Source organism: Eleginops maclovinus, chromosome 8, assembly GCF_036324505.1.
Source record: "Eleginops maclovinus isolate JMC-PN-2008 ecotype Puerto Natales chromosome 8, JC_Emac_rtc_rv5, whole genome shotgun sequence".
NCBI lineage: Eukaryota > Metazoa > Chordata > Actinopteri > Perciformes > Eleginopidae > Eleginops > Eleginops maclovinus.
Genome location: NC_086356.1, coordinates 10,878,609 through 10,904,639, shown reverse-complemented (window position 1 = coordinate 10,904,639; position 26,031 = coordinate 10,878,609). Strand labels below are relative to the sequence as shown.

Here is a 26,031-nt window from a genome sequence, read left to right as displayed (position 1 = left end):
ACTACTTAACCTGAACTCAAATGCTCCTGTGGTATTTAACTTGATTCTTCTGAATTATTTGTATTCCGTTTGAACTCGTAATGCTGCATGTTCTCATGATTGTTCTCTATTTCTTTTATCTCTGCAGGTTTCCCTGATTTTCCAGGGAGTGCTCCCACGTTTCAGTGATGGAGGTGTTGCAGTGTGACGGCTGCGACTTACGTGCAGAGTCATACGAGGACTTGAAGACCCACATTCAGGAAGTGCACACCGTTTTCCTGCAGCCTGCAGATGCAGATGGGTCTGGCTCTCTGAAAGACGAGGATGAAGTGGAGGAGGAATATGAGGACAAGGATGACAAGGATTATACGCCTCCTAAAGCTGGAATGAGTATGTCAACTACATTGAATCAGATGTTACAGATTAATTTGTTGAGGATTAGGAAACAAATAACTCTGCATACTAGGATGGTTTTATATTTCACTGAGGAGCATAGAATTTACGAGTTGCTGGTTTTGTTATCTAAAAAAACCGAGATTATAAATGACATCAGAAATATCACACTCTTTTCTTATCTTTTTTCAGGCCCCAACTCTACTGACATTTCCAACCAAACACCACAAAAGCAGACAGCTGAAACCCACATGCCATTTTACCAGTGCAAGTTCTGTGTCCGTTACTTCAGATCGAAGTCATTCTTAAGAAACCACACCAAAAAGGTGCATAATGTTGTGGAGGAGGATTCAGATGCAAGTATCTCGTTGCAGACAGCTAAGCAGCCCGGCTACACTGTCATAATGCAAAACGACCATTCAAAGGTGTACTCCTGTCAGTATTGCACATACAAGTCTCCACGCAAAGCAAGGATAATGAAACACCAACTAATGTATCATAATAAGGTTCCCGCAGAGAGTGCTGGAGATCTTTCAGAATACACTGAGACCGGAGAGGAATCTGACTCAGCCGGTGGACTCATGAAGGGAACATTTGCCTGTGAATGGTGCGAATATCAGACTGACCAAAAGGACAGCTGGACTGATCATGTGGTGAAGGAGCACAGTGACAAGGTCAAGATAGTTTCCAGCATTGCAGAGCTGGAAGGGGAGGCTAGTGCAAGCTCACCCAAACCACATTCTCCCTCCGCTTCCCAAAGCCCGACTAGATTAAAGATAAGTTCCACTGATGTTGGTGAAAAGGAAGGGCCAGTAGAACAATCGTCAGAAAACACCTTGGAGAAAACAGTCCCGGAGATCTCATCCTTTCATTACACACAGATTAGTGCAGTAGCACCCAACAGCACAGGTTCCTCTATTTTGTCCAAGAGGTTCTCTTCATCTGATGTCTCCAAAAACATCGTAGAGATGGACACCGACGTAGTTAATGAGGAAGATTCTCGTAGCAGCTTAGAGGATGATGATGATGAAGAAGAGTTAGGCGATATGGATGATCCCAGCTATACTGGGACCCTGTCAGCAGATGCAAAGCAGCTTTTAACTGATGATGATAATAAATTACTGGAGACAAAAGGAATACCCTTTAGAAAGTACATGAACCGATTTCAGTGCCCCTTCTGCTCCTTCCTCACCATGCACAGGCGGAGCATTTCCCGCCACATTGAAAACATTCATCTTTCTGGTAAAACCACAGTATATAAATGTGATGAATGCCCATTCATTTGCACCAGCCCTCTCAAACTAGGCACACACAAACAGAGCCACATATCCTCAGATTTGGACACCATGGACTTAACAAGTGATAGTCCAGATCCTCTCAATGACACTGCCGCAGAGCCAGTTAATGGGGGTAGTGTTAGTTCCAAAGTCAATGGAAAAAAGATAACCAGCACACCAAACGACCAGCAGAATCCTCATCGCTGCACGCTCTGCAGCTTCTCTACCACCACTCTGAAAGGTCTGAGGGTTCACCAGCAGCATAAGCATTCCTACTGTGATGACCTAGATCCCTCTGCCTTTGAAAGCCAGCTGACTGACCAGCAGGACTCTGATGTGGACGCTTCTCCAATCTTCCTACAAAAAACTCAGACCTCCATTTTAGGACTTGCCACCAAAAAGCCCTTCGTAACAGGGAAAAGAGCCAGAAAGTCCATTAACGACTTGCCTTTGGATTTGTCCTCGGTTAAGAAGAGAACTAGAATTGATGAAATTGCCAGTAACCTTCAAAGTAAGATAAGCCAAAGCCAACAGGACATGATCATAAACTTAGATGACATGGATGATGAAGACGCGGGAGAAAATCAAGCCGGTGCTGAAGCAGACGGTGGAAACCATGACAATAAAAACCCTGTCTTCACTTATAACACACAACAGCTTCATGCAAGAGAATCAATGATTTCTCAAGAGGTAGGCAGAATAGGAAAAAGAAAAAGCAACCCTAAGTCAAAACCTAGAAACATTCCTATATCATTGACTCTATCAGATGACAGTGAAAACATCTCTGCTGACCCCAGCGACAGTGCTATCCAAGAGAACGCTGACTATTCAGAGGAAGCAGGAACAGCACGATTCTACTGTAAACACTGTGATTACCACAACAAATCAGCTCGTAGCGTCAGCACCCACTACCAGAGGATGCACCCTTACATCAAGTTCAGCTTTAAGTACATCCTGGACCCCGAGGACCAGAGTGCAGTCTTCCGCTGCTTAGAGTGCTTCATCGAATACACAAATTACAATGATCTGCATCAACACTACATGGAACACCACCCTGAAGCAAGCAACGTGCTCAACTTCAACCAACCAGATCTGGTATACATGTGCCGCTTTTGTTCCTACACAAGCCCGAATGTCAGGAGCCTAATGCCCCATTACCAAAGAATGCACCCTACAGTGAAAATCAACAATGCTATGATCTTCTCTAGCTATGTAGTGGAGCAGTCCCACAAAACGGGTGAATCTCAAACCCTGAGGGAAATATTAAACTCGGGCCCCAAGAATTTGAACTCAGCCACGTCAACCCCAAGGTCGTCCTCCAGCCCAGTGCCGAAAACCGCCCCCAAGACCCCTGAACCTAATGCTGAGGCAGACCTCCTTAAAGAATCTATGGGTGGTAATGTTGTTGTCTATGATTGCGATGTGTGTTCTTTTGCTAGTCCCAACATGCACTCTGTGTTGGTCCACTATCAGAAGAAACACCCAGAGCAAAAGGCTTCTTATTTCCGTATACAGAAAACCATGAAGGTCATCACGGTGGATCAATCGCAGTCTGTTGCAAACTCTTCACATAATATAAGCATGGCAACGCCTCCAAAACAATCAAGCACTGCGCTGTATGGATCAGATGAAGAGATGTACTACTGTAAACACTGTGTGTACAGTAACAGATCTGTTGTTGGTGTGCTGGTCCACTATCAAAAGAGACACCCAGAAGTAAAAGTAACGGCAAAATATATCAAACATGGTGCCCCCACCCCAGGTTTGATGAAATTAATGGATGAACTGCAAATTGCAGCTCCCAAACAGTTTTTGAAGCAGTTTCAAAATAACGGTCATGATGGATCTAACAGCACGAGCACGAAACCAGGAAGTGGTGAGAAAGGTGAGGACGAGCTGTTCTTCTGTCAGCACTGTGATTATGGCAACCGCACTGTTAAAGGAGTGCTTATCCATTACCAGAAGAAGCATAGGGAAACCAAGGCCAACGCTGACCTTGTGCGTCGTCACACTGCAGTAGTCCGGAGTCAGCGCGAGCGTGCACAGATGGTTCAGTCGAGTTCAGTCTCTTCTGCATTGATCCCAGCCCCTCCGGACCCGGAAAACACTACGCCACTGCGCTCCTTGAAGTGCAGACACTGTACCTACACATCCCCCTACATCTATGCTCTGAAGAAACATCTGAAGAAAGAGCACCCTACTGTTAAAGCCACAGCCATGACAATTTTACACTGGGCTTACCAAGACGGCGTCCTGGAGGCTGGCTACCACTGTGAGTGGTGCATTTACTCCCACGCTGAACCCCAGGGCCTGCTGCTCCACTACCAAAGACGCCATCCTGAGCACAATGTGGATTACACTTACATGGCCAGCAAGCTGTGGGCTGGTCCAGAGACCACCCAACAAGGGGGCAATATGGAAACTAAACATTACAAATGCAGAGACTGTGCCTTTGAGGCCTGCACTATATGGGACATCACTAGTCACTATCAGGCAGTCCACCCTTGGGCCATTAAAGGGGATGAATCTGTGCTTTTGGATATTATCAAAGGAAATGGCTCCGCTGAAAATATAAACCAGCAGGTTGCCAAAGAAGAAATGTCTTTCGAATGCCAACCTGTTGAAGAGGATGGCGCGCTGGTCATTGTCACCACACCTCAAGAAAGCAATCCCCATCCTGTCCACCCACGTCTTTCCCTAACTAACAATACTTACCAGTGCACTGTATGTCTGTCAGAGTACAACAGTCTCCATGGCCTCCTCACTCACTATGGGAAGAAGCACCCAGGCATGAAAGTAAAGGCTGCAGATTTTGCACAGGAGGCAGACATCAACCCCAGCTCTGTGTATAAATGTCGCCACTGTCCGTATGTTAACTCCAGAATCCACGGTGTTCTAACTCACTATCAAAAGAGACACCCATTGGTGAAAGTCACTGCGGAAGACTTTGCAGATGATATCGAGCAAATCACTGACGCAAACGAGGGGGATGACAAGTGCAAAACTCAAAGGCAAGGCTACGGGGCATACAGATGCAAAATGTGCACGTACACTCATGGGACACTGGAGAAACTCAAAATCCACTATGAGAAATATCACAATCAGTCGGCCTCTGAAATGTTTTCTGCTTCTATGACATATTTCACTCCCGGTAAAGTAGGAGAGCCAGTAGCGGAATGCAGTGGTGGTAATATATCAAGTGCAGCAAAAGTCCAGGAGGTTGGTGAGTTGGACCTTGCCCTCTCCCAGTTACCCATCAATAAGACAGAGAAACATGCTGTTTTCAAGTGTCAGCTCTGCAAATACTTCTGCTCCACCAGGAAAGGCATCGCACGGCACTACCGTATCAAGCATAACAACGTCCGCGCTCAGCCAGAGGGTAAAAACAATGTCTTCAAATGTGCTCTGTGCGCATACACAAACCCTATACGCAAAGGTCTGGCAGCACACTACCAGAAGCGGCACGATATCGATGCCTATTATACCCATTGTCTGGCTGCTTCCAAGACTATGACTGAAAAGCCTATCAAAGTGATAGCAGCCCCGCCGCCAGAAGTGGAAAATACAGAAATGAGTGAAGACTTGCGCTTGGCTGTGGAGAGACGAAAGTGTTCTCTTTGCCCCTTTCAGGCCTTCAGCAGGAAGAGCATTGTCTCTCACTACATTAAACGCCACCCAGGTGTCTTCCCCAAGAAGCAGCACGCTAGCAAACTTGGTCGCTACTTTACGGTTATCTATGCTAAAGAACCAGAGAAGGTTGCTGTCAGTGAAATGGCAGAAGACGACAAGGAAGTCCTGGAGGTTCAGCCTGAACCTGAGCAGGACGGAGAAGTCGATTGGCTGCCATTCAAGTGTTTAAAATGCTTCCGGTTGTCCTTTAATACAGGCGAGCTGCTCTCTATGCACTACAACGACCACCACAGCAATGACTTGAAGAGGGACTTTGTGGTGTCGCCAGGTCCCGGGGATGAGGACGCTGAGTTGTACAAGTGTTCTCACTGTGAGCTGAAGTTCCTGGCTCTCCCAAATCTGGCTAAACATCTATTGAACCACAATGAGGAGTTTCAGAAAAGGGCCATGAGGCAGGAGCGAAGGAGGCAGCTGCTCTGCAAACAGAAAGCCACAGAACCCGAGACCAAACCTGAGAAGGTGAGCAGAGATACATGTCTAGCTTGTAAATAAAATAATAAAACCAGCATCATTTAATCTTTATCAACAATATCTGAGGTATGCATCTCTTCGTATGCTCTAAGCTACTACTGTCTGTAACACTATAGCTGTTCCTTAACTTCTTGTCATGGGCTGCAAAGGTTTTGTATCAACATCATAAATCATTCAGAGTATCTTTAATTTATCATAACATGACAGTCAACCCACAGTCATTGCAGTATGTGTAAGTAAGTGCTCTGCCAAAACAAGGACAAAGAGCTAATTGTGGATTTCACACAATTAAATGCCCTTTTACTGTCAACAAGAATGTAGAAACAGTGATAATGAGGTGTTATAAATAATTAAATCTTAAGTTCATTAATACAATCTAATTTAATGTAAATTCCATGACAAAATAAATCCAATGGTTTTGATTACACAATGTTATTGTCCTTTAAAAAAGGTAAATGTCTAAAATAATGAGAAAAAAAAAGAAGTTTTTAAAAAACATATAAAATGCAAAGAAACAAAGACTGAATATAACAACTAATTGTTTGTTCTTTCTCTGTTAACAGGAAAGCACTGAAAATAAAGCTCCCATTGGATTCAGGTGTAACTTCTGTATAGAGATGCACCCCACCCTCCGAGCCATCTGCAACCACCTTAGGAAGCACGTCCAGTATGGAGAGGTCAAAGAGGGACATGTCAAGGTAAATGGAGTTGAATTTATTCATATTATTAAATGACATTATATATGTTTTTATTAAATGATATTGTATACAATAAATAAAATGTATGTTATGCCATGATGCTAAGCTAATCTGCAACAGTTTCATTTGAGTGTCCACGTTTTAGAGCCATATCAACATAATGTTATTAGTAATACTTGAGAGACCCACTCTGGCTGTCCCTCTGGTTTTTGTCTTCCACACTCCTCATCCCACATGCTCTGCAGTGATCTGTTTTACTTGACTTGGTTCCTGTTTCCCATTTTGTTTCTTACTGACGGAGGGTAGACAGTCTGTCAGCTTCCCCTAGAGAAAACAAACAACACTGTCCCATTGCAGTGAAGTGTGGGGGGTTTACAGAGTAGTGAGTCATAACTTTTAGGGCAGCGGCGGGTAACCATTCAAACATTAGTATTCCACTGAGGCTGCCAGAGAAAGGAACAGGCCTAAAGATCCAACGCCTCATCCAAACAGAAGCCTGGTTCCTCAGTCAGGAACACATACTGTACTCACTTCTGCAACTGAGGCCTGCTACACAATATTTAGTATTTCTATCATCTATTTTGATCATCCCTACCAGGATAATATATGTTTTGAGGAAGGTGAACATTAGAGGAGCTTATTACAGTGACATGAATACAGTTTCAACTTTCAAAGTGCAATTGTTTCATTTGGATGAAGAGAGTACAGTCAGGGTAGACCGGATGACAAGGTTGGGCTTTTGAATGCCACATCTTATTTATGGACACATGAAAGGCAGGGTCAGGTCCTTCCACAGAGTTAGTGAGCTTCCTCGGGCAATAAAAAAGTCATAGTGATTGTCCGTCTACTTGTGACAACTGAAACCAGCCAGCACTCCAGCAGATGAAGGAAGAGGAAATAGACGGAGGACTTTTGTTTTGCAGTTAGATTGTTTTGATGATGTGCGAATGTGCAATGTTTTCTGCTTTAGGTCGTGCGAGTGACAGATAACGGTTTCAGTGTGTTTTAGATTACTGTTAAAGTTTGCTTACAATTGATTAACCCGGTCATGTTTTTCTGTAATTTGTCCTGAACTAGAAACACTTTCATTAAGAGGCTCGCACTCCAGATTAAGTATTTTGGACAGGTTTTTTTAGCGGCTTTAGGAAAACAACAGATGTTGCATGTAAAAGCTTTGAGGTCAATAGAATAACCATATGTTGATCTTCAGCACAAATGCATCCAATTGACATTACAGAGGGTGAGTGAGAGAGCTGTAACTAATACTTAACTGGCAATGATTGCGCTGATAAAGCAGAGGCAGACACAGCGGTGTTAGACAGATGCTTAACTGTTGCTTATGTGCTGTTAACATGATTTGCCTGATTTAGGAAAAACGGTTAGAGCCGCAGAGTCTAAGTGATACTTCAGTGAACAGCTATTTTTGTCATCTGGAAGCTGATTAAGTATCAACATCGGACAATCTAAATGAATTGTTGCTCTTAATCTCTCTCATTTTATAGCCCTGTTGTGCGTTCGTATTACAAAAAGGCTGTGACAGACGAAATCAACAGAGGCACAGAGAGGTTACTGATCATCTGAGAGCTCTCCTCTTTGTGTTGCAGCAGGAAGTCAGCGAGGTCCCCTTGACCCTGCCTTCAGAGACTCTGACAAATGGTGACATCGAGGAGGATGAAGCAGCTGAAGCTGACAGCCTCGAGAGTCCCTCGCCCTCGATGATGGTTTCCACAGATTCTGTTGGTGTTGCTGCAGAGACACTGGAAACAGAAAGGGAAACTGTCGGAGGAAGAGCAGCTGCCCTCGTGGCAGCGGCGAGGGCCGTGGTGTCAGAGGGCGAACTGAAGCAGCGATTAGCAGCAGGGGGTCACCCATGTGCCCAGTGCGACCGAGTCTTCATGTCCATGCAGGGACTGAGGTCCCATGAGAGGAGCCACTCAGCCATGGCAATGTTCAGCAGAGAAGACAAATACAGCTGCCAGTACTGCCAGTTCGTCTCACCCTTCAGACACAAGTGAGTAAAGAGGAGCAGACTCTATGAATGAAACCTCTACCACTCTTCCCACATTAGTCCCCTGTGTATAGGTTGAGACTTTATGAGGAGTGAATGTGCTAACGTGGTTATCCAGTGATGTATTCTGACTGTACCTTTCATATGTGTCTCTCATAAGGTAAGTCCAAGTAGACTTTTTTTAAATATCAGTCAAATTGAGTCCCCTGTGTCTGCTTCAAAATAAAAGCCATCCCATAGAGCTCCTTTTGAATGCTTTTGTTATGAAATGTTTGATATGCAGTAGGCATATCTAAAAACTGCTGTGATTTGGCTTTGGGAACAGTGAGGCTGATAAAATTACAAACATTAATACTGGATTACATGCATGCTTCATTTCCAGTGAATCCCTCATGCATGTGAATGAAATGGCACAACAAATAATGGTAGGAAACAACAATAATTAGAGATAATTAGAGAACATATATTACATAAGCTGTAACAACAATAAAAGCAGTGTATGTGGAACCCGTATCCTTACACATACAGTGGGGCAAAAAGTATTTAGTCAGCCACCAATTGTGCAAGCTCTCCCATTTAAAAAGATGAGAGAGGCCTGTAATTTTTATCATAGGTATACCTCAACTATGAGGGACAAAATGAGAAAAGAAAATCCAGAAAATCACATTGTAGGATTTTTAAAGAATTTATTTTCAAATTATTGTGGAAAATAAGTATTTGGTCAATAACAAAAGTTCATCTCAATACTTTGTTATATACCCTCCTCCTCACTCCTCTAAAGCAGTGATGTTTTGGGGCTGTCGCTGGGCAACACAGACTTTCAACTCCCTCCAAAGATTTTCTATGGAGTTGAGATCTGAAGACTGGCTAGGCCACTCCAGGACCTTGAAATGCTTCTTACGAAGCCACTCCTTCGTTGCCCTGGCGGTGTGTTTGGGATCATTGTCATGCTGAAAGACCCAGCCACGCTTCATCTTCAGTGCCCTTGCTGATGGAAGGAGGTTTTCACTCAAAATCTCACGATACATGGCCCCATTCATTCTTTCCTTTACACGGATCAGTCGTCCTGGTCCCTTTGCAGAAAAACAGCCCCAAAGCATGATGTTTCCACCCCCATGCTTCACAGTAGGTATGGTGTTCTTTGGATGCAACTCTGCATTCTTTCTCCTCCAAACACGACGAGTTGAGTTTTTACCAAAAAGTTCTATTTTGGTTTCATCTGACCATATGACATTCTCCCAATCCTCTTCTGGATCATCCAAATGCCCTCTAGCAAACTTCAGACGGGCCTGGACATGTACTGGCTTAAGCAGGGGGACACGTCTGGAACTGCAGGATTTAAGTCCCTGGCGGCGTAGTGTGTTACTGATGGTAGCCTCTGTTACTTTGGTCCCAGCTCTCTGCAGGTCATTCACTAGGCCCCTTGTGGTTCTGGGATTTTTGCTCACATTTCTTGTGATCATTTTGACCCCACGGGGTGAGATCTTGCGTGGAGCCCCAGATGGAGGGAGATTAGCAGTGGTCTTGTATGTCTTCCATTTTCTAATAATTGCTCCCACAGTTGATTTCTTCACACCAAGCTGCTATTGCAGATTCAGTTTTCCCAGCCTGGTGCAGGTCTACAATTTTGTCTCTGGTCTCCTTTGACAGCTCTTTGGTCTTGGCCATAGTGGAGTTTGGAGTATGACTGTTTGAGGTTGTGGACAGGTATCTTTTATACTGATAACGAGTTCAAAAAGGTGCCATTAATACAGGTAACGAGTGGAGGACAGAGGAGCCTCTTAAAGAAGAAGTTACAGGTCTGTGAGAGCCAGAAATCTTGCTTGTTTGTAGGTGACGAAATACTTATTTTACCGAGGAATTTACCAATTAATTCATTAAAAATCCTACAATGTGATTTCCTGGATTGTTTCCCCCATTCTTGTCTCTCATAGTTGAAGTGTACCTATGATGAAAATGACAGGCATCTCTCATCTTTTTAAATGGGAGAACTTGCACAATTGGTGGCTGACTAAATACTTTCTTGCCCCACTGTATAACCAATCTTAGACCAGCTGCAAAACAACTGGATGTTAAACTCCATTTGCACAGAGCACAATTTGACACCCTATAAAAATCCCTTTGAATCCTCAATCTCCTTGGAGAGTGACAAACATTACAGCGAGACAAACATTTTGTTAGTGCGATTTGTCGTATTCATCACAGAGACACAGAGGGAGAGGGGAAGAGAGAGTCCTCCTCTCCTATGAGCTCCCAGGTGTAATCCCTCTGTACTGTATGTGCCCTGACCCAGAAAGAAGCCGCATTCCCATGCCACCTAGGAGTCTGGCATTAAAAACACAGCCAATGTCCCCACAGGGACTCGCATGCTCCCTCCCACCAAGGGATTGTGGGTAGATGAGTTCACCCCACGGCTCCTTGCTCTGTAGTCTTTGGAAATGTGTGGCTGTTGTTTATGAGGTAAACAGAATTGAGCGCTTTAGATGCTGCGGAAAACAGCCTGCTGTTGAAATCATCAAAGTGTGTGTTGTTGTGTAGCGCTCTCTCTCTCTATTCTTGTCACTTTTTCTCTTTATCTCCCATCCTTCTGTCCTCGTTTCAGTCTACTCTTTCCCCTTCTTTTATCCTCTTATCTCATATCCTTCCTTCTGCTTTGTTTTTTTTGTGCCAGTCTGGACCGACATGTGCAGTCTCACCATGGCCACCACAAGCCCTTCAAGTGCAAACTCTGCCCCTTTAAATCTGCCTACGTGAGTCGATTGAAGAGCCACCTGCATAAGGCACACACAGGTAAACACACACACACACACACACACACACACACACACACACACACACACACACACACACACACACACACATACATTAAATCTCATCTTACAGCTGTACCCATGACTAACAAGGCATTCCCGGGCCAGAATAGCAGCCTCTTGTTTATCATCCTCCAAATAAGGATGCTGTGCTTGATTTTGCTTATCCTGCACAGTGTGGCCAGCTGTGGAGGAGCAGCTTCACTATTCAACATGTACATTAAATATAATTAATTAAGCACATCCAAAAGAATCCTTTTTGGATTTAAGCTCAAATAGCCTAGATTAATTTATCGTTAATTATGTTTATTTGGGTTTAACGTGATGAAGGACTCAGCGCAATACAAAGGAGAGGGACTACATGTGTCCTCAGTTAAATGTGATTTTTTTTGCCTGTGATCATTGTGTTGCCGTTGAGGGAGCCAGATGGCAGACAAAGACATTCAAGCAAATATAAAAAAGCTTCTACCTTAGAACCAAATGCATAAGCAAAAGAAACAATCTCAAAACTGGCTAACTAGAAAAGCAGATTTTCAAAGGGCGTCTGAGGGCTATCAATTGTCAGATTTTATGCAACAATAACCGCACTGAGCGTCAAATACTGCTCTGGTTTATTGGCACAAACCATTTTTGAGTTGCAATTTTGGTGATTTTTTTTGTAGACTTTGTTGAATTATCAGCATTACCTAATTCTTTTTTATCCTGGCTTAGTGCTCCTCTATATTTTCCCTGATTAAAGCTCAACAAGCTAGAGATACTTTGGATGATGCAAACCAGAAATAGTTCAATTAGGAAGTAGTTCTCCCTAATAAACCACTTCTGGTTGACTATCAGATCAGATTTGGTTGTAATGGTGCATCTTTTCCGGGTCCTGCTTGCATTAGGGTTGTTAAGCAAGTTTATTTAACAGCTACAGGAAGCATGATGTTATAAATCACTGTTGGCTGCTTTTAAAACTTTATCAAAGCTGCTAAACACATGTAAGTTAACTGCATGAAATCAAAGGAAGTGGTCAGTATTTATGGCTGTTAATCATGAGTTTAAATTGAGATAAAGGCATGATATAAAATTCCTTACTTTGTGTACATCTCACTAACCTGCAAACCACTTTCATGCTAATTATGGTGAAAATTCCTCAATAGTTTAATGTTCCTTTTCAGACTCACCTCCCCCGGGCAGTGTGAGACTACAGTTTATCCATGTAAACATTCAAAGTATTTTCTTTCACTAGTTAACGAGCAGCATAACAATGCAGCACACTTTCCAAATTGCCTACAAGGGAAATGCATGTTGATGTGTGATACCTCAAGATAATTCAAATAAACATTGCAGCTCAATATTTCTTCAGTCAAAATCAGGCTAATTAGACTGCAAGAAGCACTAAGTGACATATTTATTGCAGATTGGCTCAGAGCGGAATAGCTTTCTGTATGGAGCAGGGTTGGTTTATTATCGCAATGTTTTTTATGAAGACTCTTCAACAATTTACACTTTTTTCAGGGTTCTGTTACTTACATTTCTCGGTTTTACTTCCAGGTGAGCAGCACACATACAAGTGCTTGTCATGCCCCTTCTCCTCTATGACCATCAGCCTGTTGAAGGAGCACTCTCTGGTGGACCACGGCGAGGAACTGACCCTCCCCAAACTGCGGGCTGCTACCCAGGCTGCTCACGGAGCCCTCAGGCCTTCACGATTGCCCAGTAGCACAGAGCAGGCTCCCCTTGACCCTGATGGTAAGATATCCTGTGTAATGTCATTTTAATAGATATGAGATCATAGGATAGGATTGTCAGGCCAGATTTGGAAAACTTCAATCTAGCATCAAAGCAGAATCTATTTGAATCCTGGTTTCTTAAAATTGGTGTGAAATCCCTGAGAGGGTTTGATAGAAAGAAATTCTATGTATACAGAAATAAGCCTAAATCATCTTTTCTATGCAGTATTTATTATACTACACACATTTACATGTACAGTATTTAATTTCCTCAAGATGAATTGACTAATCATTGCCAATTTAGCCATATTTAATATATTAAATACACGTCATTGAAAATATAGCTTCAGATATTGCTGGTTTAACCTATTTATCAAAGGTGTTGTTTTTAGGGTAACAGATCACATTAGCTATAAATAAAATAAAACAGCAGTTGTTTCAACAAGTAGGTGACATATTGTTACACAAATTGTTGTGCAAACAGGTTTAATAAATAGGAAAATGTAGGTTTGGACGGCTAAGGTTTGATGACCTCAGTCTTCTTTAACGTTGATCACTGAATCACAGAGGCCTCCTCTCGTAGGTTGCTGCAGTGGTTAGCTCCTTGATGTGAAGCTATGTTTTAGGTGTTTTAGTGGCAGTGCATTGCACAGCTTGCAGAGTGTTCTTGGCAGCAGCTGTCACATTGCTGCTGGAGCGGTGGAATCTTCCCTGGAGCTGAAGCAGGGCAGCATTCCTCATTGCACCAACCACCACTGTCGGCTGTGCCCTACCAAGACAAGTGAAGCATTGAGAGAGAGCAGAGCTGACATATTGAATGTCTCAAGCATGCCAAAACTAGCTACCTTCAGTCGGATGTGTAAAATTCCGATATTTGAAAAGGAGTAGAGGGTTTGTTTTGAAAAGATTAAGATTTGATTGGCTCTAAAAGTGTGAATATAAAATCCAAGTTCTGAAAACAGTTTTTTTTGCTGCTTTAAGGTCATCCTTATAATATATATTTACAACATTCTCCTCCCCTTTGTTCTCCTCTCAGAATGTATTCCACCTTTCATTTATGTGATGTAAAAGACAGTTTTGGTCCTTCAAGAAGACACTTCAACAGCCTACAACAGTATTTGCTGTCCATCTGCTATCTCAGCTCCATACATCTCCACAATGCAGACAGGATATTAAAAACATGAATCAATTGAGGCATTGTTTGACTTAGTGTGAATTCCTCTTTCCATCTGCAAAAGTAAGATATTCAATCTCAAGCATTTTGTAAAGTAAAAGTTTATAAGGAAAGTTATTCGTTTATTCCAGGCTTTCTCATACTCTGAGTGCTGAATGAGACATTTTTCACATGGATAGATATTCTATTAGTGTCACTGTGGTTTATTTATTGATGTGTTGGAGGCTCAAAGTAGGCCGGGAAGATGAGCTTGCTCTGATATTATAGACTCTAGAGAAAAGGAATAAGAAGAGTAAAAGGTAGGGAAGAAATTATGTATTTTCCCCTACATAATTTGGGGTGGGGTCATTTGATGTGGGCCAAACCAAGTGTAGTCTTTAAATAAAACGTACACTGATCAGCCATAACGTTATGACCACCTGCCTAATATTGGGTAGGTCCCCCTTTTGCGGCCCAATAAGCCCTGACCCGTCGAGGCATAGACTCCACTAGTCCTCTGAAGGTGTGCTGTGGTATCTGGCACCAAGACGTTAGCAGCAGATCCTTTTAAGTCCTGTAAGTTGCAAGGTCGGGCCACCATGGATCAGACTTGTTCATCCAGCACATCCAACAGATGCTTGATTTGATTGAGATCTGGGGAATTTGGAGGGTTGTGTTCCTCAAACCATTCCTCAACCATTTCTGCAGTGTGGCAGTGCGCATTATCCTGCTGAAAGAGGCCACTGTGATTAGGGAATAGCGTTTCCATGAAGGGGTTAGCATGGGCAACCTGAGCGGTCTGTGGCTTCACAGCCCCATTCGCAACGTGTGTTCTGACACCTTTCTAACAGCACCAGCATTAACCGTTTCAACAATTTGAGCTACAGTAGCTCTTCTGTTGCATCGAACAACATGGGCCAGCCTTCGATTCCCACGTGCATCAATGATCCTTGGCCGCTCATTACCCTGTCGCTGTCCTTAGACCACATTTTGTAGGTACTGACTACTGCAGTCATGGAACACCCCACAAGAGCTACAGTTTTGGAGAGGTTCTGACCCACTCGTCTAGCCATCACAATTCGGCCCTTGTCAAAGCTACTCACGCCCTTATGCTTGCCCATTTTTCAACACATTAACTTTGAGAACAAAGTGTTCACTTGCTGCCTAATATATCCCAACCACTGACAGGTGCCATTCTAACAAGATAATCACTGTTCTTCCTTTCACCTGTCAGTGGTCATCATGTTATGGCTGATTGAAGTATATTACATAATATTTCCCTTTTTGAAGTGATAATCACACATCTTTCACAATAAAAAAAGAGGAGATTAATGAGGAGGAGATACATAAAGTAGGTTAAACTCCATCCTGCTGTGCAAAACTGTGAGTTTGGATGTTAGAGTCTTAGATGTACAGTGACTCTTGTGGATTGCAATCTAGTGCCTAGATCCTTTTTAAATAGAAGCAGAGAAGACAACATTTTCTTCCCAAAACATATTTACTGAATAGATGTGGATGCAGATCTTAGTTAAAAGTATACATTTCCTTCATTGAAAATCCTACATACTGTAAGTGAAAGTACACAAGCCTAACCCTGTGCAACCGTTAGAATATTTAATGTTTACATTACTAGATTGTTAATACTGAATCATTTATTGGAGTATTCTACTGCTGTAGCTGTTTGAAGTAGAGTTGGTATTACTACAAATACAGTTTGGTAGTTTGAGGGTCGTAAGATGATTTATGGGTGGCAAATGAAGAAAAAAGAAGGTTCTGCAACATAAATCTGCATTACCTTTAGGACTTTAAAAAAAAAAAAAAAAGATCAGGGTTCTGTTTTTTTCTGTGGCCCTCAAAGAGAATTTTAAATGAAACCATCTGAGACATTTAGCGGGAGATGTCTCCTCGGTGGAACTAACAATTTATAACCTCTGAAACATGGCAGTAGCCCCAAGTAGATTCTGCTTTTTGAGTAAGAAGCCAACAAGGTTGGAAACTATAGTTTAATCCTTAAGTCATTGATTTGATTAGCTATTCTATTTTCTTGAATCCCTACTGTGTGTGACCACATAATAATTAGCACGTTTCCATTTCCCCTCTGTAAGATCCATCATACCTGGAGCCAGCGGATGTCCGTCAGCAGCTTAGTCATTACCAGCTGGCCTCCCGCAGTCAGAAGTCTTCCAGCTTGATACCTGGCAGCTCAACACTGGCTGATAATCGACCAGAAAGCATCCTCACTTGTGAGTTCTGTGAGTTCAGCTCTGGGTACATGCAGAGCCTGCGCCGGCACTACAGGGACCGCCACGGTGGCAAAAAGCTCTTTAAGTGCAAAGACTGTTCCTTTTTCACCTGCTACAAGTGAGTAAAGACAACAGAGAAAATAAAACGACTGAGAGAAATTAGATATAAAAGCAATGGATAAATATCCTAAATATTTTAATGGTCCTTGTTTCTGTTCCCTGAATCTATTTAGGAATACCTTCACTATGCATGTGGAGGCCGGTCACAACAACAATGCACCTGAAAACCTCCCTAAAGACCTGCGCTGCCCACTCTGCCTCTACCACACCAAACACAAGAGCAATATGATTGACCACATTGTCCTGCACAGAGGTACGCAGCATGCAAAATGGAATCGGGAACAAAAAGAGCTTTTAAAGGGAAAAGTTAAACATTTTGGGAAATGTACAATGAAAAGATCAAGCTTTGAATAAGGACTGGAAAAAGCTCCAGACTATCCCTATGTGCATTGACTTCCTGGAGTGGCATGAAGTGTCTGCGCTAACTGGCTGAAACATCACATTTACCATGAGTGGTAGCAATCTTCTCATCTTACTGTGGGCAAGAAAGCACTTAAAAGTATTTCTGAAAATGTCAAACTATTCCTTTAGATGCCATTAAAGTCTAAATAAAACCATGCATTTGACCTAATCTCAAAAAGCCACTGGGATAACTTACTGTTCTGTGTATGTAGGATGTATTTCTTCACCTAATAGACCACTTTGCTCTCTCCTCTCCCTCCACCAGAGGAGCGTGTGGCGCCGCTGGAGGTCAGCCGCTCCAAGCTGTCGCGCCACTTGCAGGGCCTCGTTTTCCGGTGCCACAAATGCACCTTCACATGCTCCAGTGACCAGGCCCTGCAGCTGCACCTGCAGAAGCACGCTGAGATCAAACCCTACCAGTGCCAGCTCTGCTATTACGACAGCAGTCAACGAAGCCAGCTAGAGGAGCATCTGCGCCTCGAGCACAAGGTCAGTGAGACTCCATATATGTCTGACTAGTTTGGTGTTACTAGATTTAGATTGATAAGCCTAACAATATTGATTCTAGAATATAATCAGAGAGCTTCTGCCTTATCTCAGATAGAGAGTCTTATATGATGTGGTTTACCCATAAGTATTATTCATCAGTCTGCTTAATGCCTCTAACAGGAATGATCATTATTACCTGTTCAATAATTCTTTATGGCCTTTGTTGGTTTATGGTAATTGTTTGTCGATTTACTCATAGTTACAGTGTCAACATATTATGCCACATCCAATTTACAACTCCCAAATCAGACATATCATCAGTAATAAGAAAAAAAAAACATATCAATTATCCTGAAACCAGAACCCTAAAACAACTGATGTAGTTTTTAAAGAAATGATATGTAACCAGGCAAGGAAGCTATATAAATATGCAGTAAAACATAACTAACCGACACAGGAATAGGCTTTTGGTTTGCCCTTTCTGTGTTGGAGCTCTTTGCTTTTGCAGTGGTAGTGCAAACTGTACATTAGTTATTATGTTCTGTAGATCAAGGTCGCATAGACTACAGAGTTATCGCACACCAGGCAGATGTATTGGTACTTAACCCTGATCCTGAGACCCTAATCTGTTGAAATTCATTAAGACAAACAGCTGCAACAACATATATGTACAAACCTAACTATTGATATATGTGTACGACTGTGGCTTGAGAGAGTTTGTTATTTAATGCATCAGCTTTTTAAGATTATTACTTGAAGAAGGAACACCTGAACACACGTAAATGTAATGAAGTGTGCAAATACAGTGGACAACCTTACACTTATGAAAGCAAAAGAGAAATTACCCAGTTAAAAAAAGGGAATTTTCCAGAGTAAATACAGCCCAGAGCGCACTATACCAAACTGATTATTGCCTCCTGTTTCTGATCAGGTTATCCGGAACTTCGAGCTGATGGGCCGAGTCAACCTGGACCAGCTGGAGATGATAAAGGAGCAAGGAAGCAGCGCAGAGGAGGAGGAAGCTCGAGAAATCATGGAGATGGTTAGAGGCAGAAAAATAGCTGCAGAGGAGGAGGACGAGGACGAAGACATGGAAATGATGGAGAACATGGTGCATGAACAGAGAGAGATGGATGATGACATTATGGAGGGCGACATCAAAGAGGAAGAGGAGGTGGAGGACGAAGAAGATGTAGATGAAGTCAGAGGGCTGGATGGGGAGATGCCTCGCCTACAAGGTAAAGACAAATTGAGTCCTCTCCTGTGTTACATATTGTCTACTCATGTTGGTCCTTACTCTGTTGATAGTCCATATCTTAAGGACTACCTGCATACTGTAGGAGCATATCACAAAATGTATTTCTTTACAACAGCATTTGGATTAAACTTCAAATAGCTATCTGATGAAAAGCCACTTTCTGTTGTGTTCACAGTAATTTTGTTTCAAAATGTGAAGTGTGTGAAAAATCTCCCGTGTCTCATTTTAAGCCAAATAAATTGCCGGCCATAAGAAAGAAAGCAATCATACTGCAAGATTAGTGGGAGTCCCATAGCCTACTTGTTCTTTTTAATGTGTTTAAGCTATTCTTCATAAGCAGTGTTTTTCTTCCAAAATAGCTACTGACTTGTAATTGAATTGATTTTTGTATTCTATTCTTCTGGCTTATTATTCAGAGACAGAATTTGACTTGTTGCTCACTGAAGGAAAAAGTGTTTTTATAGCAAATCAATTCTGATCAGGCCTGCTCTCAAGAGAAGACATTCCTTTGTTAAACATTGCTTTGTATGCTATACTGAATGCCTGATCATAAAAAAAACTTGATCAAGACATATTTCCATTGATTTAAAATAGTGTATAAAATTGGAAATCCACACTTGTGAAATTACTGTGCTGAGATTGACCAATCATTTGAACTCTGTTTCCCAGAGATCCTTGCTTCTCCCACCAGCATCAGCAGCAGCTGTTCTGCAGTGAGTGGTGCAGAGAAGCGTCTTCCCTGTGAGTTCTGTGGCCGCTGCTTCACAAACAGCCTCGAGTGGGAACGTCATGTCCTGCGACACGGCATGTTAGTATTATTTCCTAGTTCTCTTCTTCTCTACTTTTTCCTTTTGTGTGTGAAAGCTTGTGTACTTTCTTTTCATTATAAGGACTCATAACGTTCCTATCAGCCTCAGTTGTACTTTGTGGTTAATGCTAATTAGCATGCTAAACTAAGAAGATGAACATGGTAAACCTACTTGCTTCACTTAAGCATTGTCATGTTTAAATACTATGTGCATGCCTCTTTATATAATAGTGTTCTATTTTTCTGATTCTGTTCTGATTCTAAACATATTAGCATTTAGCTCAAAGTGCAGCCTCAAAGGCATATAGCATTTATTTAATTACCATACTGTACATCTGCATTTCTAAAATTGTTCCCCTACTATTAGACTCTCATTTGTTCATATCTTTCCATTGGTTAAAAGCATTTATTTCTGCTCCCTTAGGACGGTCAACAACAGTAAAATGGACACCAGCACCACCTCTGCATTAGAGGTTTCAGCTTCATCTTCCACCGGCTCCTCTGTTCTGTTGGACACAGGCTTGGACCTATCCAACAACAGCATTGAGGAAGCGAACACCGCTGATCTATCACTGGGAAGTCCAAGCCAGTACGTGGACGACAAAGAAATGCTTGACACCAAAAAGGATCAACAGTTTGCTTGAACTGATTGTAGCCTATTGGGATACTGTGATAGAAACTGATAACATCGGTTAAGTTCAGCACTGAGTTGCATCATAAAATAGAAATTTAAAGGACAAAAAAAAGATTGAACCTGAAAAAAGTGACTGCTTTTGAGTTGGCGCATTACTTAGATTTTAGGTGTTACATATTTAAGTATTAGATTGTGCTGCATAAAACGGCTGAGCTCTTTCAATGGGCAGTCCCCTAGGACAGATCTTAATATATTGGTAACCAATAGTGAACAGAACTCTTTATTGCTGACATTCTGGTCAAATCTACCTTCAGTAAGAGATCCCACATAAAGAAAACCAAGCTATTTATGAAGAATGTTGTCCAAAATTATGAACTAAATTTTAGTATTTTATTATTTCAAGCACCTTTTACACTTCCCCTCAAACAGGGGTACTGTAAATGTACCCAAAAGGAACAAATGAGATACGAAAGCATTTAAAACTGTGGCCCACTGTAGAGCTTCCTTCCTTATGTCTTTTTTCATCCTAGCCTTGTTTTAAATGTGTAGAAGTGTTCCTTGAGAAAGAGTCGCACCTTATCTATTTTAGTAAAACCACAAAGCATCTTTCCCTCATTCTTAGAAAATACCTACAATTTGCCCCAATGTTTGTAGCAAATTGCTATATTTTAGTCCCTTAAAATTATACTACGTATAAGCTTCAGCCTGTGGCACCCTTTGCATTTTGACACGCCTTGTTTGTTGTCCAGTAATTTCACTGATTAAATCATTTAAATAGTTTAAATCCCCCGTCCCCTGTGAGCTATCATGTTGTTAGTCCAGGTTAAACTACATTACAGTTAACCTTTGCACAGATGATCAATATAGCAAGAGTGGTATTCAGATTTAGTGGTATAAGAGTGGTGCTGCATTTCTACCATTAAAACCGGGGGCGCTGTTGCATCATTCTACCATTGAAGCCGGGAAAGCGGATACGTCGTTTTCTGGTACAAGAGCTCTGTGGTATATTTGTGCATTAATTATCGGCCTCTTAGCCCAACGAAATGCATCAGAATATACACGTGCCATTGTTTTGATTTTGTTCGAACAATCATGGCCGACTTAGACTACTGCGGAGGGAATTTTGAAGTTAGTGAACGTAGGTATATTGACGATATGCTCGGCGCTGATGACATTATTGCTGACTACTTTGAACCCGTCGAACCAATCGACCGGGATTTATGGTTAAGACATATGTTTGAAGACGGCGACGATGATGACCATGAGTTTGAAGGTTTTGAAACCAGGTTTTAGGGGGTTCTTCTAAAATCGCCCATAGGTTTTCCAGGCATTTTTTCCAGGCGTTTTAGGCCTAATTGCGTTAAAGTGTCATGGCTGAATTCATGTGACATACAGTGGGTATCTGTTGATGACCAAAGCAATAGTTATGTCTGCAACATAATTACAGTTTTCTGCAACAGTGGCATCTTGATTCATACAGATTACACTTGTCTTCTCAGTGAAAAATTAACAATTGGATATGCTAGTATCCGGCTTTGTTCACATACTGTATGTGCTTACGCAAATGAGAATTTAATGTTTAGTTGGGTAGAGGCTGATCACTACAGCTGAGTGTTGAAGCCACTGCTTGAGTGCCTTAAAATGCAGTTCCCTTAATGGCTACTAAATGGCTTTAAAATAACGTCAGCTGTTAGGAAATAACCAGGAAATCAAAGCCAAAACTAAACAAATGTGTTGCCTCAGCTGGTAGGCTCACTTCAAAAGTGTGCCCTAGTGGCCATTTTGAAAGTGATTGTTTAAATGAATCAGATTGGATTTAATTAGGTTCATTTAATTGCACAGTGAGTAGCAGCACAAGAAATGTGGTTGAGCATCTAACCAGTTGGCGCAAAGCCTGTGAGGTTTAAAAGTGTCCATTGGACAAGAATATAAAAAAGGTTAATATTCATCATCAGCCTCTGCAATGCAGATATTTTAGTTTTATTAGCCAAGCTTCTGAGATTTTTGTCTATGAGATCTGTGGAGGTATATGGGATTTATTTGCTGTTTACTGCTGAACTGGGTATAAATGGAGCCATGTTTGCTTGATGGACAGGTTTCTTTGCCTTTGGTAGTCAGCCTTGGTGATTATCTCAACTCTATCCAGGTCCCTCTTCATGGCCCACATTCAGATTTGTCAGCTCCCTATGAACGACCGGCTGGCATTAAGCATTAAACTCAAATCTTGGCTTTGAGACGTTTCCTTGAAAATGACTAATCTACAAACATGTCTTTCTACACTTTGTGGTCCAGTTTTGACATGATAGCATACACTGAAAAGACAAATGTGACTAGGTCGTACATAAAGATTTTTGCCACTGGGACTGTATGTTGCAGATTTTACTTTTTAAAGGTGTCAAATCCCCCAATTTAACCCCCTTTTAAATTGCGTAATAGGTCAGATGTCATAGCCTGCATATGTGTGCTTCTTTTTAGACAAAGATGTCATTATTATTGTTGATACTGACAAAAGGCAGAGATTGTATTTGTTGGAAGTTGCTGCTTGAATGCCCTAAAGCCTTATAAGATAATGAATATCAATTATTTTTATTTGTGACCCAATCCAATAAGACCATTAAGCAACGTTAAACAATCTTTTAAAAACCTGATAACCACAATATTACATTTGTATAAGAGCACAATCAATGTAATTGCGTTCTTGGTACCAAAAAGATTTACCAAGCCCGCTGTATTCTGCTGTGATTGTCTTTCCTGAGCATTGAACCATTAATGGAAATCAGAAATTTGGGTCTTGAACCAGGAACCCACATGTTTGCAGCCATGTATAGAAGACAAAACTACTCGTTAAGTGTTTGAACCGTGGTGTTTCAGAAAGATACTTTAACCCCTTTTTCCTTTAGGTGTTCTCATTTCAAAAAAATTAATAAGAAAAAAAAAGAAATCTAAAGATGATAGCTAACCCTTAGGGGCTTTTTGAGTCCCCAATTCAACATTATCACGCTGTTGTACAATGTCCGGTTACAATGAAAAAATCTCCTTTTTTGTACTGTGATAGGAATGAGCAGATAGGAAAAGCGATGTGGTTGTACAATATTTAAACATGTGAAGGAAAACGATGCAGTTCTCTACTAATAAGAGTCAGGGCTTTTATTGTGAAGATGCAAAGAAAGAGACAAAGGAAACAAATTCCTTCTGCTTGGTCCTTTTTCTGGGCTAAGGCACCATCTGGGTTCCCAGTCGACCTCTAGATCCCTCTGAGAGCCAGCTGACTCATGTCCTGTCCACCATCTGACACTCTAGTATCTTCTATCTGTCACCGGTCAGGACTTCAGCTCCCTCTAACTAGTCGACAAGAGTTAGGAATGTAGCAGCCCCACTTCATTCCTTGTAATACCTTAAAACCTGCTGAGCTGGTGCTGAATCTCAAAGGCCCTTTTTTCCAGACCAGCTTGTCACTTTTTGAAAGAAAAACTGTTTTAAACTGTTGTTGTAGAAATAAGGTTTGTAAAGCAGCTTGTTGCCCATTTTGAAAGTCCCACATGATAATTGGGACAATCTGGGTAATGAAGCTGTCAACCCAAAATTGTTTGTTGTTCTGTGATCATTTTAATAGAAAATGACTATAAAGCCCTCACTGTGTGCAGTCTCTAGACTGTGATATTCCCAGTTTACCCAAAGTTAAGCCCCTGCTGACAACACACTGGATACTTGTATATATGTTTAGTTTGTTTCCGATGCATTTCTCTTTTCAGACTGTTGTCTCCATAGTTTGACACTAGAATCTCTCCTTCTTGCCTTTCTTCCCATATAAATCTGACTACCTGATGGTGGGTTGTGATGTTGCCTAGAATGATTGTTTACAATTTTATTCCATTTATCTCTGGATATTCTGTAAATATTGTAATTCATTGTCTTTTTTTAACTTGATAATAAAGTTATCAGATAACGGTTATATGTGTATCTTCTTACTGTACAGACATATCATGTACTTTCAATGAGGGCTCAGATTGTTCTTTTTTGCTTAATAGAGCATTATGGAAAGAAGCTGCACTTTAGAAAATATTTTCAGACTTGATATGCTTGCTGACACACATTATTTTAGTTTTCTCATTGATGATATAGAATTTCAACTCTCCTCTTAATCAGTGTATTATGCATATTAGCTCAAATGTCAGACGGTTAAAATTCCCTGATAAGATATCAAATTGAGAATTAAGTATAAGTAGTGCTTCACTATCAAGAGCGCCGTGATGCCAAAGAACCAAGTCAGTAAAATGCAAGTTGCCATCCAACATGAGTTTTTTTTATTATCAGATCAGATTTAAGAAACTATCACATTTAACAAATAAAAGTGATGTTTTACTTGGGAGATTCATATTGAGTGGGATTCTCCTAAGCAGAAGCTGTTTCTAGCTCTTGTTTGTTGTTTTCTCGTTTTAGTGACATATACTGTAGGATTTCCTCTGTAACATGTCCACAGAGCCCTTGAAACAACCAATAATAGTCCCAGCAGCTCGTACACAGGAAATAGCTTGGGGCTGAGAAGGCATCTCAGTGGCCTTCAGTCTGTGTTACACCCTTCCACCCCTCTGTTTCTCTCTCTCTGTCTTCACTCCCCTCCACACTCCGTAAGAGCTGCCCTGACCAAAACCACAAACCATGCAAATGCCAGTGTGTGTTGTGTACGTCTTTGTGTGTCTGTGTAATGTACATGCATGAAATGTTGCAGCTCTTGCTCCCAAAACCACTTGTCCTGGAAATCAGCAGGCTATCCTTTTGCTTTTATTTCACTGTTGGTATTTTCTCAACATCTCCCAAGCGGCACTTGGATACGTCTATCTGTCACACATGTCCTCTGAATTTCCTCTTCTGCCTCTTTTAGAAGGGGCCAAGTCTTTATTTCACATGTCTAACATCATCTCTTAAAAATATCTTCAAGTCACTAGGGATTAGCCTGTAATCTCTGTGGCTCACCACTTCAGAGGGGGCCTGATGGCAGACTGACGACCCCTGGAGACAGGAGCAAGAGGCACAGCCACAGTGAGGAGAGGGGAAAGGAGGACACTGCCGCTGCTTCTGCTGCTGCGGCTGCTGCTTCTGCTGCTGCTGCTGCTGAGTGGAGCAACATAAGGAATGCCTTATGAGAGTGCGCTCGGGCCAAAGCAGGAAAGAGCACTGCCCCTGTCGTAATAACTGGATGATAAGAGAGGGGGAGGAGGGTATGAGTGGCAGAAGTGCAGAGACAGTTAAGAGGAGTGGGAGATAAACAGATTCACACATACGGTGATAGAAAGAGAGGTTGAGAGATATGAGAATAAGGGAGAAGTGGTCTGAGGAAGAGACCCCTTTGAGTTCAAGCATATTATCTCCCACACTTAACAGTCCTCTCAGAGAGCTGTGCAGCATGTGAGACAGAAGTCAATAAAGCCTCTGAATACAGAGTGCTGAAAGGGTAATATTGAAATTCATCCATACTTGAAGGACCTTGAATTGTTTGTGTTGACAGCTTAAAACACTAACTCAAGTTCAGTAATAGAAGCAACTTTGCACCACCAATGTTTGTCTTAAGAAGCTCAATAAGTATATGTTTTCGTCACATGTAAATTAAAAGTTCACACTGTGTCAAAGAGTACAAAACAGAAATGAATGAACTGATCAATACATGCCATAAACACGACATTACTGTTCAATAGTACACCCTAAATCAGCCATGTGTGTGTTTGTGAGAGTATATTTTTAGCTTATCACTACTGCACCCGCGGTCCTTCATTCCTGCAGTGGTCAGACTCTATAACCATCATTGGCCCTCAGTAGACCCCCACACATATAAAAACCCTGACTATAACACCCCCTATTGTGTTAATAACTGTGTAATACATATCT

At 41.7% G+C, this 26,031-nt stretch overlaps 1 protein-coding gene across 3 annotated transcripts in view; it reads left to right on the top strand.

Annotated features, from left to right (window-relative positions):
• The window catches only part of znf462 (zinc finger protein 462), a 45,594-nt gene extending 21,494 nt beyond the window's left edge, over positions 1 to 24,100 (top strand). For 2 of the 3 annotated variants that reach the window (XM_063889577.1, XM_063889578.1), the window contains exons 2-13: positions 128 to 369; positions 565 to 5,798; positions 6,374 to 6,508; positions 8,113 to 8,519; positions 11,188 to 11,306; positions 12,863 to 13,060; positions 16,300 to 16,555; positions 16,671 to 16,810; positions 17,225 to 17,448; positions 18,380 to 18,686; positions 19,376 to 19,514; positions 19,939 to 24,100. In XM_063889577.1, the coding sequence (XP_063745647.1) occupies positions 168 to 369; positions 565 to 5,798; positions 6,374 to 6,508; positions 8,113 to 8,519; positions 11,188 to 11,306; positions 12,863 to 13,060; positions 16,300 to 16,555; positions 16,671 to 16,810; positions 17,225 to 17,448; positions 18,380 to 18,686; positions 19,376 to 19,514; positions 19,939 to 20,158 (7,581 nt within the window). In that variant the 5' untranslated portion in view covers positions 128 to 167 and the 3' untranslated portion in view covers positions 20,159 to 24,100. The remainder of the gene's footprint in view (positions 1 to 127; positions 370 to 564; positions 5,799 to 6,373; positions 6,509 to 8,112; positions 8,520 to 11,187; positions 11,307 to 12,862; positions 13,061 to 16,299; positions 16,556 to 16,670; positions 16,811 to 17,224; positions 17,449 to 18,379; positions 18,687 to 19,375; positions 19,515 to 19,938) is intronic. The other variant, XM_063889579.1, reaches the window with a different exon arrangement.
• Positions 24,101 to 26,031: the final 1,931 nt, after the last annotated feature.